The 16,109-nt window shown below is 46.8% G+C and overlaps 1 protein-coding gene across 1 annotated transcript in view; it reads right to left on the bottom strand.

Moving 5' to 3' along the window:
- Nucleotides 1–15,154, bottom strand: part of LOC115158935 (uncharacterized) — a 116,037-nt gene extending 100,883 nt beyond the window's left edge. Inside the window, exon 1 of the mRNA XM_029708378.1 lies at nucleotides 14,996–15,154. Coding sequence (XP_029564238.1) covers nucleotides 14,996–15,154 — 159 coding nt within the window. The remainder of the gene's footprint in view (nucleotides 1–14,995) is intronic.
- Nucleotides 15,155–16,109: the final 955 nt, after the last annotated feature.

Genomic DNA, 16,109 nt, shown 5'->3' with positions numbered 1-16,109 from the left:
ATCCCGTGGCGCGTTATTCAAGTACCTTAGAAATGCTATTACTTCAATTTCTCAAACATATGACTATTTTACAGCATTTTAAAGACAAGACTCTCGTTAATCTAACCACACTGTCCGATTTCAAAAAGGCTTTACAACGAAAGCAAAACATTAGATTGTGTCAGCAGAGTACCCAGCCAGAAATAATCAGACACCCATTTTTCAAGCTAGCATATAATGTCACATAAACCCAAACCACAGCTAAATGCAGCACTAACCTTTGATGATCTTCATCAGATGACAATCTTAGGACATTATGTTATACAATACATGCATGTTTTGTTCAATCAAGTTCATATTTATATCAAAAACCAGCTTTTTACATTAGCATGTGACTAGCATGTGACTAGCATTCCCACCGAACACTTCCGGTGAATTTACTAAATTACTCACGATAAACGTTCACAAAAAACATAACAATTATTTTAAGAATTATAGATACAGAACTCCTTTATGCACTCGCTATGTCCGATTTTAAAATAGCTTTTCGGTGAAAGCACATTTTGCAATATTCTAAGTAGATAGCCCAGCCATCACAGGCTAGCTATTTTGACACCAACCAAGTGTGGTACTCACCAAACTCCGATTTACTATTAGAAAAGTTTGATTACCTTTGGTGTTCTTCGTCAGAATGCACTCCCAGGACTTCTACTTCAATAACAAATGTTGGTTTGGTCCCAAATAATCCATAGTTATATCCAAATAGCGACGTTTTGTTCGTGCGTTCAAGACACTATCCGAAGGGTAAATAAGGGTCACGTGCCCGACGCGTTTCGTGACAAAATAATTGTAAATGTTCCATTACCGTACTTTGAAGCATGTCAACCGCTGTTTAAAATCAATTTTTATGCCATTTTTCTCGTAAAAAAGCTATAATATTCTGACCGGGAGTGGTGGTTTTCGTTCAAAGACAGAGAAAGTAAACATGGAGTCGACTCGGGCACAAGCGCCCCGTCCCATTGTCCTCAGATCGACCACTATCAAAATGCGCTAATGTTTTTCAGCCATGGGCTGCAAAGCCACGAATCAGCTTTCTGGCGCCTTCTGAGAGCCTGATTTTGTTAGAGATGATCAAGAAGGCCATGAAATGGTCAGAGAGAGCGCTTCCTGTTTGGAATCTTCTCAGGTTTTGGCCTGCCAAATGAGTTCTGTTATACTCACAGACACCATTGAAACAGTTTTAGAAACGTTAGGGTGGTTTCTATCCAAATCAAACAATTATTTGCATATTCTAGTTACTGGGCAGGAGTGGTAACCAGATTTAATCGGGTACGTTTTTTTTCCGGCCGTGCAAATACTGCCCCCTAGCCCGAACAGGTTAAACAGCGTTTGATATGCTTCGAAGTACGGTACTGGAATATTTTGAATTTTTTTGTCACGATAAGCGCCGGCGCGTCACCCTTCGGATAGTGTCTTGAACGCAAGAACAAAACGCAGCTATTTGGTTATAACTATGGATTATTTGGAACCAAAACAACATTGGGTGTTGAAGTAGAAGTCCTGGGAGTGCATTCTGATGAAGAACAGCAAAGGTAATACAATTTTTCTTATAGTAAATCTGAGTTTGGTGAGTGCCAAACTTGGTGGGTGTCAAAATAGCTAGCCATGATGGCCGGGCTATGTACTCAGAATATTGCAAAATGTGCTTTCACCGAAAAGCTATTTTAAAATCAGACACCGCGATTGCATAAAGGAGTTCTGTATCTATAATTCTTAAAATAATTGTTATGTTTTTTGTGAACGTTTATCGTGAGTAATTTAGTAAATTCACCGGAAGTGTTCGGTGGGAATGCTAGTTCTGAACGTCACATGCTAATGTAAAAAGCTGGTTTTTTATATAAATATGAACTTGATTGAACAAAACATGCATGAATTGTATAACATAATGTCCTAGGAGTGTCATCTGATGAAGATCATCAAAGGTTAGTGCTGCATTTAGCTGTGGTTTTGGTTTTTGTGGCATTATATGCTAGCTTGAAAAATGGGTGTGTGATTATTTTTGGCTGGGTACTCTCCTGACATAATCTAATGTTTTGCTTTCGTTGTAAAGCCTTTTTGAAATCGGACAATGTGGTTAGATAAAGGAGAGTCTTGTCTTGAAAATGGTGTAAAATAGTCATATGTTTGAGAAATTGAAGTTTGGGGATTTTTGAGGTGTTTGTAATTCGCGTCACGCTCTATCATTGGATATTGGTGAGGCGTTCCGCTAGCGGAACATCTAGATGTAAGAGGATAAGGTACAAATCCTCTGGGATGAAGACAAGACAACAAATATTTAAGAAGCGTCGTTGTGGAGGTTCGCTGAATAGACCGAAAGGATATATTGCCTCTTCTCTATTTTTGGATCTGTATCTTGGATCTATATCTTGGATCTTTGATTCGATCATTGATTTATTCAACTTAATTAAGATAAATGAAGACACAAAATATAATGTAGAAGTGAATTGAAAGTCACGTAATCAAATTGATTTATCAGCTGAACATTTTGATATTCATAGTTAAACCTGCGCTGCGCTGCGTAGCTATGTGTCACCAGGTGTTTTTGGAGACCCCTCTGGCAAGAATGCAGTATTTGTTCTAGAGTTGAACACGCTATCCAAGAAGCCCAACTCATTGTTAGTCACTGCTGGGATGACGTAGCATCAACATCCGCTCTGAAACTTTGTGGCTTTGTTATCTAGTGGAAACCCATTGTAGCCAATGCCAACTTTGTGACTGTGGTAACTATTGACAACCCAACAGTTGGGAAATTTGAGACTGTGAATGCAAATGCAATAACAGTTATGGACAAGATTGAAGATAATTCGACTCTATTTGAACAATAATGTCTTCAGAACAATTACTAAAATGTTATACATGTTATAATATTCACGTTGTCAGCAAGAAATGTAGCTAACGTTAGCAATGTCAAGGTCGCTAGCTAGATAACTTAGCTAGCTAACGTAAACTCACTCACTTTTGTACATCGCCTTGGTCCGTACAATTTACCTTATTTTAGCTCCCCAAAAACGTAGTTCTTCCAGATCAACTGTAATGTCAATACCATTGTAAAGCACAATTTCTCCCCATTCCAACAAAATCAATGACATGAGCTCCACGCTGCCCGTTTCTGCATAACTCACTAAGACAATGAGCTCCTTCGGATCTTTTTAAAAATGGCGTGTGGGGAAGCGAAACTAATGCGTGATAGTAAGAAGGACAGATGTCGTGTGGGAAAACTTATTTTTTTCACTCAATCTGTCCAACTTATCACCTTATCGCCTCTAAAATGTAAATAAAAGACTATAAAGAGTTTATATAATGTGTCATTACATACCTATCTGAAGGTTTGTGTCGAATTTGAATCGGGTTTTTAGGGCGGTGCTAAAGTGATCATCAGAAGTAAACAGCGGCTTTGAGAGTCATGATCGCATGCAGTGATGACACAAAAAATTACCCCGTCACTGTCCATTTCTTGTTTTAAAACGATGAGAGAAGTGCTACATCTGGTGGAGAGAGATTGTAAGACAGAAATAGTTGCTTTATGCGTGCTGTACGTTACGGCATGACACATCATGATGTAACGGAGGGTCAGTTTTTTCAACTTTTCTCCTATACTATAGAGCCATTACCATGTCGCTCAACGCGTGAATAGAAACATAGTTCACACCCCAGATTTTGAAGTCAACACAGTCGCTACAGTCCCATTAGTTTTCTTTGCAGCCTCGTTTGAATGTCGCGGTTGCGCACATTTGTACCGAATGGGGTGAGTTTACGTTACATGGTTGATAATAGCTTCCGTGAATTTCCATGCCTGGTTCAAGACAGCAATATCTTGTACATTAGTTATCATTAGTTTAGTACATTAATTATCAAACAAAAAGCACTGTAAGATAATGCATTTTGACTGTCATAGCTCTTCCTTCATGGAAAATAAACTTGGCTTAGGCAAGTGTTTTGCCCGTTTCTGACTCCTTTACTTGGACATGAAGACCTTGAAAGGCCGCTTGACTGCAAGAAGAGAGTCTGGGCAAGATTACGTTTAGTAAAAATCTTCCACAAAATCTTTCACAACATTATAAAAAAATATCACACAATATTTGGCTGCATTCTGTAATTTCATGTTTGTTTTGTATTATCATTGCTGGCTAAATTGCAAGACCTGTCCTTTGAAGAAAGTGGAGAGGTGCTGGAGCTGGCCGCTTCCTGTCTATCTGGAGTGATTTTTGACATCATGGAGTACCGGAGCGCTATCCCAGGGTCACCGGACAACCTCGCTGGTGCACCTGCATGAATTGCAGGGAGACTCCTGCACCTTACAACACCACTGCTTTCATTTTACCACTGCAAAATATACAATTTATTTATTACCAAGTATGTCTACACAACAGTTTATCACTTTCCAAGACTACACTGTATATTATTCTTCATTTCAATTAGGAAAAATATTCCAATTGTCATTTTGTGTGTACTTCCGGTCCGGAGCGAGCAGTCGCACTTCGCTTCGCTCCACAGGTAATATTACACTTCTTTACATTACAACGGTTTGGTTTGTTTGATCTGAACAATTTTTTCTTAGCTATCAAAGATAATTGTGTAGTTTAGAGTAATTAGAGTAATTATCGAGGCCAGCTATTTTTTTCGTCCTCCTAACGTAGTCAACACTGCTAGCTGCTAGCTGCTAGCTAGTCAACACCGCTAGCTAGCCAACCGTTACCGACTAGCAGCGCTGTAGATACTAATACATTACAACGGAACGATTTGACTAGTGCAGTGTTAGCTAGCTAGCTACATAGCTGTCTTTGTCATAGCTTGATAACTGTGTAGTTTAGTAATTATCGAGGTTAGCTAGGTTAGCTAGCCAGCTATTTCCGTCCCCCGCGACGCCATCGTTCCATACCTAGCCAACTATTCCGACGAGCAGCATTGTAGAAACTAAATACATTACAAAGGAACGTCTTGATTAGTGTTATGTTATGTTAGCTAGCTACAAAGTTGCTTTTGTATAATAGCCAACCTCTACCGACTAGCAGCACTGTAGAAACTATTACATTACAATGGAACGACTTGATTTGTGTAGTGTTGTCTTAGTTAGCTAGCATTTTCGTCATTTTAGTCTCTAAGATTGTCGCAACGTAAGCTTAACTTTCTGAACATTCGAGACGTGTAGTCCTCTTGTCATTCCAATCTCCTTTGCATTAGCGTAGCCTCTTCTGTAGCTTGTCAACTATGTGTCTGTCTATCCCTGTTCTCTCCCCTCTGCACAGGCCATACAAACGCTTCACACCGCGTGGCCGCTGCCACTCTAACCTGGTGGTCCCAGCGAGCACGACCCACGTGGAGTTCCAGGTCTCCGGCAGCCTCTGGAACTGCCGGTCTGCGGCCAACAAGGCTGAGTTCATCTCAGCCTATGCTACCCTCCAGTCCCTAGACTTCCTGGCGCTGACGGAAACATGGATTACCACAGATAACACTGCTACTCCTACTGCTCTCTCCTCGTCTGCCTACGTGTTCTCGCATACCCCTAGAGCATCGAGCCAGCGGGGTGGTGGCACTGGAATCCTCATCTCTCCCAAGTGGACATTCTCTCTTTCTCCCCTGACCCATCTGTCTATCTCCTCATTTGAATTCCATGCTGTCACAGTTACCAGCCCTTTCAAGCTTAACATCCTTATCATTTATCGCCCTCCAGGTTCCCTTGGAGAGTTCATCAATGAGCTTGATGCCTTGATAAGTTCCTTCCCTGAGGATAGCTCACCTCTCACAGTTCTGGGTGACTTTAACCTCCCCACGTCTACCTTTGACTCATTCCTCTCTGCCTCCTTCTTTCCACTCCTCTCCTCTTTTGACCTCACCCTCTCACCTTCCCCCCCTACTCACAAGGCAGGCAATACGCTTGACCTCATCTTTACGAGATGCTGTTCTTCCACTAATCTCATTGCAAATCCCCTCCAAGTCTCCGACCACTACCTTGTATCCTTTTCCCTCTCGCTCTCATCCAACACTTCTCACTCTGCCCCTACTCGGATGGTATTGCGCCGTGCCAACCTTCGCTCTCTCTCTCCCGCTACTCTCTCCTCTTCCATCCTATCATCTCTTCCCTCTGCTCAAACCTTCTCCAACCTATCTCCTGATTCTGCCTCCTCAACCCTCCTCTCCTCCCTTTCTGCATCCTTTGATTTTCTCTGTCCCCTATCCTCCAGGCCGGCTCGGTCCTCCACTCCTGCGCCGTGGCTCGACGACTCACTGCGAGCTCACAGAACAGGGCTCCGGGCAGCCGAGCGGAAATGGAGGAAAACTCGCCTCCCTGCGGACCTGGCATCCTTTCATGCCCTCCTCTCTACATTTTCCTCTTCTGTCTCTGCTGCTAAAGCCACTTTCTACCACTCTAAATTCCAAGCATCTGCCTCTAACCCTAGGAAGCTCTTTGCTACCTTCTCCTCCCTCCTGAATCCTCCTCCCCCTCCCCCCTCCTCTCTCTCTGCGGATGACTTCGTCAACCATTTTGAAAAGAAGGCTGATGACATCCGATCCTCGTTTGCTAAGCCAAACGACACCGCTGGTCCTGCTCACACTGCCCTAACCTGTGCTTTGACCTCTTTCTCCCCTCTCTCTCCAGATGAAATCTCGCGTCTCGTGACGGCCGGCCGCCCTCCTCTCTTCTCCAGACCATTTCCGGAGACCTTCTCCCCTACCTCACCTCGCTCATCAACTCATCCTTGACCGCTGGCTACGTCCCTTCCGTCTTCAAGAGAGCGAGAGTTGCACCCCTTCTGAAAAAACCTACACTCGATCCCTCCGATATCAACAACTACAGACCAGTATCCCTTCTTTCTTTTCTCTCCAAAACTCTTGAACGTGCCGTCCTTGGCCAGCTCTCCTGCTATCTCTCTCAGAATGACCTTCTTGATCCTAATCAGTCAGGTTTCAAGACTGGGCATTCAACTGAGACTGCTCTTCTCTGTGTCACGGAGGCTCTCCACACTGCTAAAGCTAACTCTCTCTCCTCTGCTCTCATCCTTCTAGACCTATCTGCTGCCTTTGATACTGTGAACCATCAGATCCTCCTCTCCACCCTCTCTGAGCTGGGCATCTCCGGCGCGGCCCACGCTTGGATTGCGTCCTACCTGACAGGTCGCTCCTACCAGGTGGCGTGGTGAGAATCTGTCTCCGCACCACGTGCTCTCACCTCTGGTGTCCCCCAGGGCTCTGTTCTAGGCCCTCTCCTATTCTCACTATACACCAAGTCACTTGGCTCGGTCATATCCTCACATGGTCTCTCCTATCATTGCTACGCAGACGACACACAATTAATCTTCTCCTTTCCCCCTTCTGATAACCAGGTGGCGAATCGCATCTCTGCATGTCTGGCAGACATATCAGCGTGGATGACGGCTCACCACCTCAAGCTGAACCTCGGCAAGACGGAGCTGCTCTTCCTCCCGGGGAAGGACTGCCCGTTCCATGATCTCACCATCACGGTTGACAACTCCCTTGTGTCCTCCTCCCAGAGTGCTAAGAACCTTGGCGTGACCCTGGACAACACCCTGTCGTTCTCCACTAACATCAAGGCGGTGACCCGATCCTGCAGGTTCATGCTCTACAACATTCGCAGAGTACGACCCTGCCTCACACAGGAAGCGGCGCAGGTCCTAGTCCAGGCACTTGTCATCTCCCGTCTGGATTACTGCAACTCGCTGTTGGCTGGGCTCCCTGCCTGTGCCATTAAACCCCTACAACTCATCCAGAACGCCGCAGCCCGTCTGGTGTTCAACATTCCCAAGTTCTCTCATGTCACCCCGCTCCTCCGCTCTCTCCACTGGCTTCCAGTTGAAGCTCGCATCCGCTACAAGACCATGGTGCTTGCCTACGGAGCTGTGAGGGGAACGGCACCTCCATACCTTCAGGCTCTGATCAGGCCCTACACCCAAACAAGGGCACTGCGTTCATCCACCTCTGGCCTGCTGGCCCCCCTACCTCTGAGGAAGCACGGTTCCCGCTCAGCCCAGTCCAACCTGTTCGCTGCTCTGGCACCCCAATGGTGGAACAAGCTCCCTCACGATGCCAGGACAGCGGAGTCAATCACCACCTTCCGGAGACACCTGAAACCCCACCTCTTTAAGGAATACCTGGGATAGGATAAAGTAATCCTTCTAACCCCCCCCCCCCCCTTAAAAGATTTAGATGACTATTGTATAGTGGTTGTTCCACTGGATATCATAAGGTGAATGTACCAATTTGTAAGTCGCTCTGGATAAGAGCGTCTGCTAAATGACTTAAATGTAAATGTAAATGTAATCTTCAGTTTCTTGGCAATTTCTCGCATTGAATAGCCTTAATTTCTCAGAACAAGAATAGACTGACAATATTCAGAAGAAACTTCTTTGTTTCTGGACATTTTGAGCCTGTAATCGAACCCACAAATGCTGATGCTCCAGATACTAAACTAGTCTAAAGAAGTTTTATTGCTTCTTTAATCAGACAACAGTTTTCAGCTGTGCTAACATAATTGCAAAAGGGTTTTCTAATGATCAATTTAACTTTTAAAATGATAAACTTGGATTAGCTAACACAACGTGCCATTGGAACACAGGAGTGATGGTTACTGATAATTGGTCTCTGTACGCTTATGTAGACATTCCATCAAAAAATCCTCCGTTTCCAGCTACAACAGTCATTTACAACATTAACCTCTCTAGGGTATGTGGGACGAAATCGTCCCACATACTCAACAGCCAGTGGAATCCCGTGGCGCGTTATTCAAATACCTTAGAAGTGCTATTACTTCAATTTCTCAAACATATTACTATTTTACACCATTTTAAAGACAAGACTCTCGTTAATCTAACCACACTGTCCGATTTCAAAAAGGCTTTACAACGAAAGCAAAACATTAGATTATGTCAGCAGAGTACACAGCCAGAAATAATCAGACACCCATTTTTCAAGCTAGCATATAATGTCACATAAACCCAAACCACAGCTAAATGCAGCACTAACCTTTGATTATCTTCATCAGATGACAATCCTAGGACATTATGTTATACAATACATGCATGTTTTGTTCAATCAAGTTCATATTTATATCAAAAACCAGCTTTTTACATTAGCATGTGACATTCAGAACTAGCATACCCACTGCAAACTTCCGGTGAATTTACTAAATTACTCACGATAAACGTTCACAAAAAACATAACAATTATTTTAAGAATTATAGATACAGAACTCCTTTATGCAATCGCTATGTCCGATTTTAAAATAGCTTTTCGGCAAAAGCACATTTTGCAATATTCTGAGTAGATAGCCCAGCCATCACGGGCTAGCTATTTAGACACCAACCAAGTTTGGCCCTCACCAAACTCCGATTTACTATTAGAAAAATTTGATTACCTTTGCTGTTCTTTGTCAGAATGCACTCCCAGGACTTCTACTTCAATAACAAATGTTGGTTTGGTTCAAAATAATCCATAGTTATGTTCAAATATCCTCTGTTTTGTTCGTGCGTTCAAGACACTATCCGAAGGGTGACGCGCCCGACGCGTTTCGTGACAAAACATTTGTCAACCGCTGTTTAACAATGTCTACACTGTATTTCTGATCAATTTGGTGTTATTTTAATGGACAAAAAATTAGCTTTTCTTTCATAAACAAGGACATTTCTAAGTGACCCCAAACCTTTGAACTTAAGTGTACGTCTTGTGTCTGAGCTTGTCACGTCCTGGCCAGTAAAAGGGTTAATTAGTATTGTAGTTTGGTCAGGAGGTGGCAGTGGGTATTTGTTTTATGTGGTTCAGGGTGGTGTGTTTGTTTAAAGGGTGTTTGATTTAGTATTTCCGGGTTTTTGTTTGATGGTCTATGTTTATGTATTTCTATGTGTAGTCTAGTGAGTGTGTTTCTATGTTGTGTTAATTGGGGTGGACTTCCAATTGAAGGCAGCTGTTTGGTGTTGCCTTTGATTGGAAGTCCTATATTAGTTGGGTGTGTTTGTTTGTTTAATTGTGGGAGATTGTTCTGTGTTGAGCCTTATGCTTTGCCAGACTGTTTGTTGTTGTTGTTGTTGTTGTTGTTCGTTCATTTCGTTCGTTCGTTCGTTCTCGTGGTTTTGTTATTTTGATATTCATTTTTGAAAGTAAATAAACATCAAGATGAGCATACACATACCTGCTGCGTTTTGGTCCTCCATTACCGACGACAACCGTGACAGAATCTCCCACCAACTATGGACCAAGCAGCAGAGGAAGGAGCAGAGGGACTTCGAGATGGACTGGCGGGAGAAATGGACCTGGGAGGAAGTTCTGGACGGGGCCGGACCTTGGCACCAGGCTGGGGATTATCGCCGCCCGCAGTGGGAAATTGAGGCAGCCAAGGCAGAGAGGCGGAGGTACGAGGCCATGGACGCGCTGAGGGAGAAGCACGAGAGGCACCCCCAATAAAAAATGTTGGGGGGGCACACGGGTAGTTTGGCTAGGCCTAGGAAGAGCCGGAAGCCAGCTACCCGTGGTTATATGGAGGAGCGTATGGGGTGGAGAGCGCCATGTTTCGCTGAGGAGCGCACTATCTCACCCATACGCACGCACAGTCCGGTGCGCGTTAGTCCAGCCCCTCGCAGGTGCCGTGCTAGAGCGGGCATCCAGCCTGGTAGGAGGATGCCTGCGCAGCGCATCTGGTCGCCGGTACGCCTCCGAGGACCAGGCTACCCAACTCCCGCTCTACGCATGGCTACCATCAGGCCCCTGCACAGCCCAGTCTGCCCTGTACAAGCACCCCGCTCGTACAGGGCTACTAGTTCCATCCAGCCAAGGCGGGTTGTGCAGGAGGTAAGATCAAGACCGACTGGGCGCCTCCATAGCCCTGGGTTTCCAGCTCCTGTCTCTCATGCGAACCCGGAAGTGCGTCAACCCAGTCCGACTCGTCCTGTTCCCGCTCCCCGCACTAGCCTGGAGGTGCGTGTTCACAATCTGGTAAGCCCAGTACCAGCACCATGCACCAGGCTTCAAGTGCGTAAACCCAGCCTCGCCAGTCAACAGTCACCAGAGCTGCCCGCCAGTCAACAGTCACCAGAGCTGCCCGCCAGTCAACAGTCGTCAGAGCTGCCCGCCAGTCAACAGTCACCAGAGCTGCCCGCCAGTCAACAGTCGTCAGAGCTGCCCGCCAGTCAACAGTCGTCAGAGCTGCCCGCCAGTCAACAGTCGTCAGAGCTGCCCACCAGTCAACAGTCGTCGGAGCTGCCCGCCAGTCATTAGTTGTCGGAGCTGCCCGCCAGTCAACAGTCACCGGAGCTGCCCGCCAGTCAACAGTTGCCGGAGTGGCCAGACTGCGCTGAACTGCCGGAGTGGCCAGACTGCGCTGAACTGCCAGAGTGGCCAGACTGCGCTGAACTGCCGGAGTGGCCAGACTGCGCTGAACTGCCGGAGTGGCCAGACTGCCCTGAACTGCCGGAGTGGCCAGACTGCCCTGAACTGCCGGAGTGGCCAGACTGCCCTGAACTGCCGGAGTGGCCAGACTGCCCTGAACTGCCGGAGTGGCCAGACTGCCCTGAACTGCCTGAACCGCCAGACTGCCCAGACTGTCCCGAGTTGCCAGACTGCCCAGACTGTCCCGAGCTGCCAGACTGTCCCGAGCTGCCAGACTGTCCCGAGCTGCCAGACTGCCCCGAGCTTCCAGACTGCACCGAGCTGCCAGACTGCACCGAGCTGCCAGACTGCACCGAGCTGCCAGACTGCCCCGAGCTGCCAGACTGCCCCGAGCTGCCAGACTGGCCAGACTGCCCCGAGCTACCAGACTGGCCAGACTGCCCCGAACTGCCAGAGTGGCCCGACTGCCTGGAACGGCCAGAACCGGAGCCACCTCCTGATATAGGTGGGTTGGGGAGGGGGGGTGTAGCACAGTGCCGTTGTTGATGGCAGCCACCCTCCCTTCCCTCCCTTTTAGTAGAGGGGAAATTTGTTTTGTTGTTTTTTTTGTTTTTTTGTTGTTAAGGTGCTTTCGGGGTTAGCACATTTAAGGGGGGGGGGGTACTGTCACGTCCTGGCCAGTAAAAGGGTTAATTAGTATTGTAGTTTGGTCAGGACGTGGCAGAGGGTATTTGTTTTATGTGGTTCAGGGTGGTATGTTTGTTTAAAGAAAAAAATAAGCAAACACGTTTGGTGTTCATCAAAAGGCATGTGGGAGACCCCAAACATATGGAAGAAGGTACTCTGGTCAGATGAGACTAAAATCGAGCTTTTGGGCTATCAAGGAAAACGCTATGCCTGGCACAAACCCAACACCTCTCCTCACCCCGAGAACTGCTTTAGCAGTGGCAGCATCATGCTGTGGGGATGTTTTTCATCAGCAGGGACTGGGAAACTGGTCAGAATTGAAGGAATGATGGATGGCGCTAAATACAGGGAAATTATTGAGGGAACCCTGTTTCAGTCTTCCTGAGATTTGAGTCTGGGACAAAGGTTCACCTTCCAGCAGGACAATGACCCTAAGCATACTGCTAAAGCAACCCTCGAGTGGTTTAAGGTGAAACATTTAAATGCCTTGGAATGGCCTAGTCAAAGCCCAGACCTCAATGAAATTGAGAATCTGTGGTATGATTTAAAGATTGCTGTACACCAGCAGAACCCATCCAACTTGAAGGAACTGGAGCAGTTTTGCCTTGAAGAATGGGCAAAAATCCCAGTGGCTAGATGTGCAAAGTTTATAGAGACACACCCCAAGAGACTTGCATCTGTAATTGCTGCTGAAGGTGGCTCTACAATGTATTGACTTTATGGGGGTGAATAGTTATGAACGCTCAAGTTTTTGCACCTTCAAGTGGTAGGCATGATGTGTAAATCAAATTATACAAACCTAAAAAAAAATCCATTTTAATTCCAGGTTGTAAGGGAACAAAATGGGGAAAATGCCAAGGGGGGTGAATACTTTCGCAAGCTACTGTATACATCAACACAGCATCAACAATAACATCCATTTTCATTTGACCACACAGAAAATGGTTGAGGGCACATACTCTCTGTAGACTTACCATGGTCTCATCATGGCCTCTGTAGACACACCATGCTCTCTAATCTCACCATGGTCTCTGTAGACTCATCATGACCTCAGCATGGTCTCTGTAGACTCAGCATGGTCTCAGAATAGTCTCTGTAGACTCGCAATGGTCTCTGTAGACTCACCTTGGTCCCTGTAAATTCACAATGGTCTCTGTAGACTCACAATGGTCTCTTTTGTCTCAGCATGGTCTCTGTAGTCTCAACGTGGTCTCTGTAGACTCACCATGGTCTCTGTAGACTCGGAATGCTCTAAGCAGACTCACAAGCTCTCTGTATAGACTCACCAAGGTCTCTGTAGACTCACCATGGTAATGACAATGTGACAGCGTGTCCCCTGACACACACTTGACAAGCACCAAAACAGTATCCAAGCCCTGAGTAATCCTCCAGCACATACAATTACAGAGGATGCCAGATTAAACATTAGGCCAGGTGAAAAAGAAAAAGAGGAGGGGGTGTTAGAGAATAAATAATGCCACGGTAATGCAGTCCAGCTCATCCCTCTCCAGTCTTGAAAAACATGTCAGTGCCAGAAATACCAGGTGCTCATTTGGAAAATCCAGGCAACCAGCGACTAAGAGGGGAGAAAGTCCAGGTGGCCTTTGAGGCATCAGTCACGTCGCCCCGGGTGCCAGCTCCAGGGGGGATTGTGTGTATGTGTGTGTGTGTGTGTGTGTGTGCGTGCGTGCGTGTGTGTCAGGGATTGGGGAGGGACCATTGTAAGGGACAGAGAAGGACAACACCTTAAAAAACAAGGCTGTCGTCAAAGTAGACGGACACAAAACAGCTTAGCATGTCCCGGAGCACATTGTTTACCAGAGTCCAAACGGCATGACCTGGTACTCATAATGTCCACTGGCTTCCACTCATCTCCTTCACGTATCCGAACCAGGTGGTAGGCATTCCGAAGGTCCAGCTTGGAAAAAATGGTGACCCCCTGGAGAGGTTCAAAAGCCGAGGAGAGGAGTGGCTGGGGGTAACGATTCTTAATCGTAATGTCATTCAGACCCCGGTAGTCAATGCACATAGGCAGAGTCTTGTCCTTCTCCACAAAGAAAAACCCTGTGCCGGCAGGAGATGCAGATGGACAGACGCCTCCAGTAGCCAGAGACTCCTCTATGTACTCCTCCATGGACTTGGTCTCCGGCCCGGATAGAGGATACAGCCAACCACAAGATGGTGTGGTGCCTGGGAGGAGGTCAATGGCACAATCATAAGGACAGTGCGGGGGAAGAGAAGTAGCACGTGCCTTACTGAAAACTTCCAGGAGGTCATGGTATTCAGTTGGAATTGCAGGAGCATCCAAAGCCTTGCTAACGCCCCGAGGAGGACGTCTCGGGGACTACTGTGCTGCTTTAAAACAGTAGGAATGGCTAAATGGGCTCCAACCCAGGATGGAGCTCGTGGTCCAGTCAATAACAGTGTTGTGTTTTTGGAGCCAGGAAAATCCCAAGACAACAGGAACATGGGGAGATGCAATGAGGAGGAACTGTATGGTCTCACTGTGGTTTGTTGAAACCCGTATATGAACGGGCACTGTACTATGGGTGACTCTGAGCGGCCGTCCAGTGCCCTTGCATCCATGGGGACAGAGGGAGGTTGAGTGGGAATACTTAATTCAGAACCCATGGTAGCATCCATAAAACTTTCATCAGCCCCAGAGTCAATGAGCACTCGGAGAGACTTAGACTGGTCTCCCCACAGCAAAAGCACAAAAAAGGAGTGCAGGTGATGGGAATTAGGGATCTCCCAGTCTGGCTCACCAGAATACTTGTACCCACCAGAGACAAGGGTCTCCTAACAGGGCAGGTAGCTATATAATGTCCTGCCCCTCCACAGTACAGACAACAGTTTGAACTCAGCCTACGTGAGCCTTCTCAAACCGATAACCTAGCTCTTTCCAGTTGCATAAGCTCAGGAGTATCCAACTCACCCGTCGTTGATGATTCTCGAGGAACCTCGGGTGTTTTCGGCTCTCCTCGGAAATACGCACTTTGGGGATTTCCAGATTTCTTAGGACGAGTGCCATCAGATGACCGAGTGTTCCCGAAGTCCGAACTCCTCTCACACCGGTGTTCTCGTAGGCGACCATCAATCCTAATTTGAAAGGGCGGTAAGGGAATCGAGGTCCAGTGGTATTTCCCGAGCTGTGAATCTCGTCCTTTATCCCCTCCGACAGTCCATTGAGGAAGGTGTCGAACAGAGCCTCCGGATTCTAGGAACTCTCGGTGGCCAATGTGTGAAAATCTACTGCATAGTCTGCCACACTACGGGAGTTCTGATGTACCTGCAGTAGTTTTTGAGCCGCCTCCCTCCCGGGCACCAGAGAATTGAAAACCTTCCTCACTTCTGCCATGAATTCCTCCAAGCTCTGGCACACACAGCTGTTGCCCAGGAGAGCGCCCTTCCAGACATTCATTCCGACGGGAATGAAGAGAGCTGGAGTTCGAAGATGAGAGTGCACTGGGCTAGGAACGCCCGGCAGATACCAAAATCGCCTGAATAACGTTCCGGAGGAGATAATCGGGGCTCTTGGGGAGCCGAGGTAGGTTGAACCAATCCACCACTAGTAGGAAGGTTACTGGGTGGTTGGCAGGTCTCAGATGTGACGTGCTGCCTATGAGCTAATTCACTGATTTGCTCCATTATCGCCTTGAACCCTTGGTCGTGGCATTCCGTCAGGGAACGAAGTAGCTCCTCATGCCTCCCAATGGTGGCTCCCTACAGGGAGACAATGTGACAGAGCTGGTCCAAGTCTGCTAGATCTGTCATGGCCAGTTCGTACTATAAGGGCACAAGGCGAGACCCAAATGCCAACACAGGAGGCAGATGGTAGAGCTCTGATATTTATTACAGCAAAGGGAGTAGGCAAAGGCAAGTCCAAACAGTACCAGACGATATGCAGTCTCGAGGTCAGGCCAGGCAGGGGTCAGAAACCAGATCCGAGTCTCAAGGACAGGTGAACCAGTTCAGGGTGTGTGTGTGTGTGTGTGTGTGTGTGTGTGTGTGTGTGTGTGTGTGTGTGTGTGTGTGTGTGTGTGTGTGTG

This window comes from Salmo trutta, chromosome 22 (genome assembly GCF_901001165.1).
Source record: "Salmo trutta chromosome 22, fSalTru1.1, whole genome shotgun sequence".
NCBI lineage: Eukaryota > Metazoa > Chordata > Actinopteri > Salmoniformes > Salmonidae > Salmo > Salmo trutta.
This window is presented reverse-complemented; position numbering and strand designations above follow the sequence as displayed.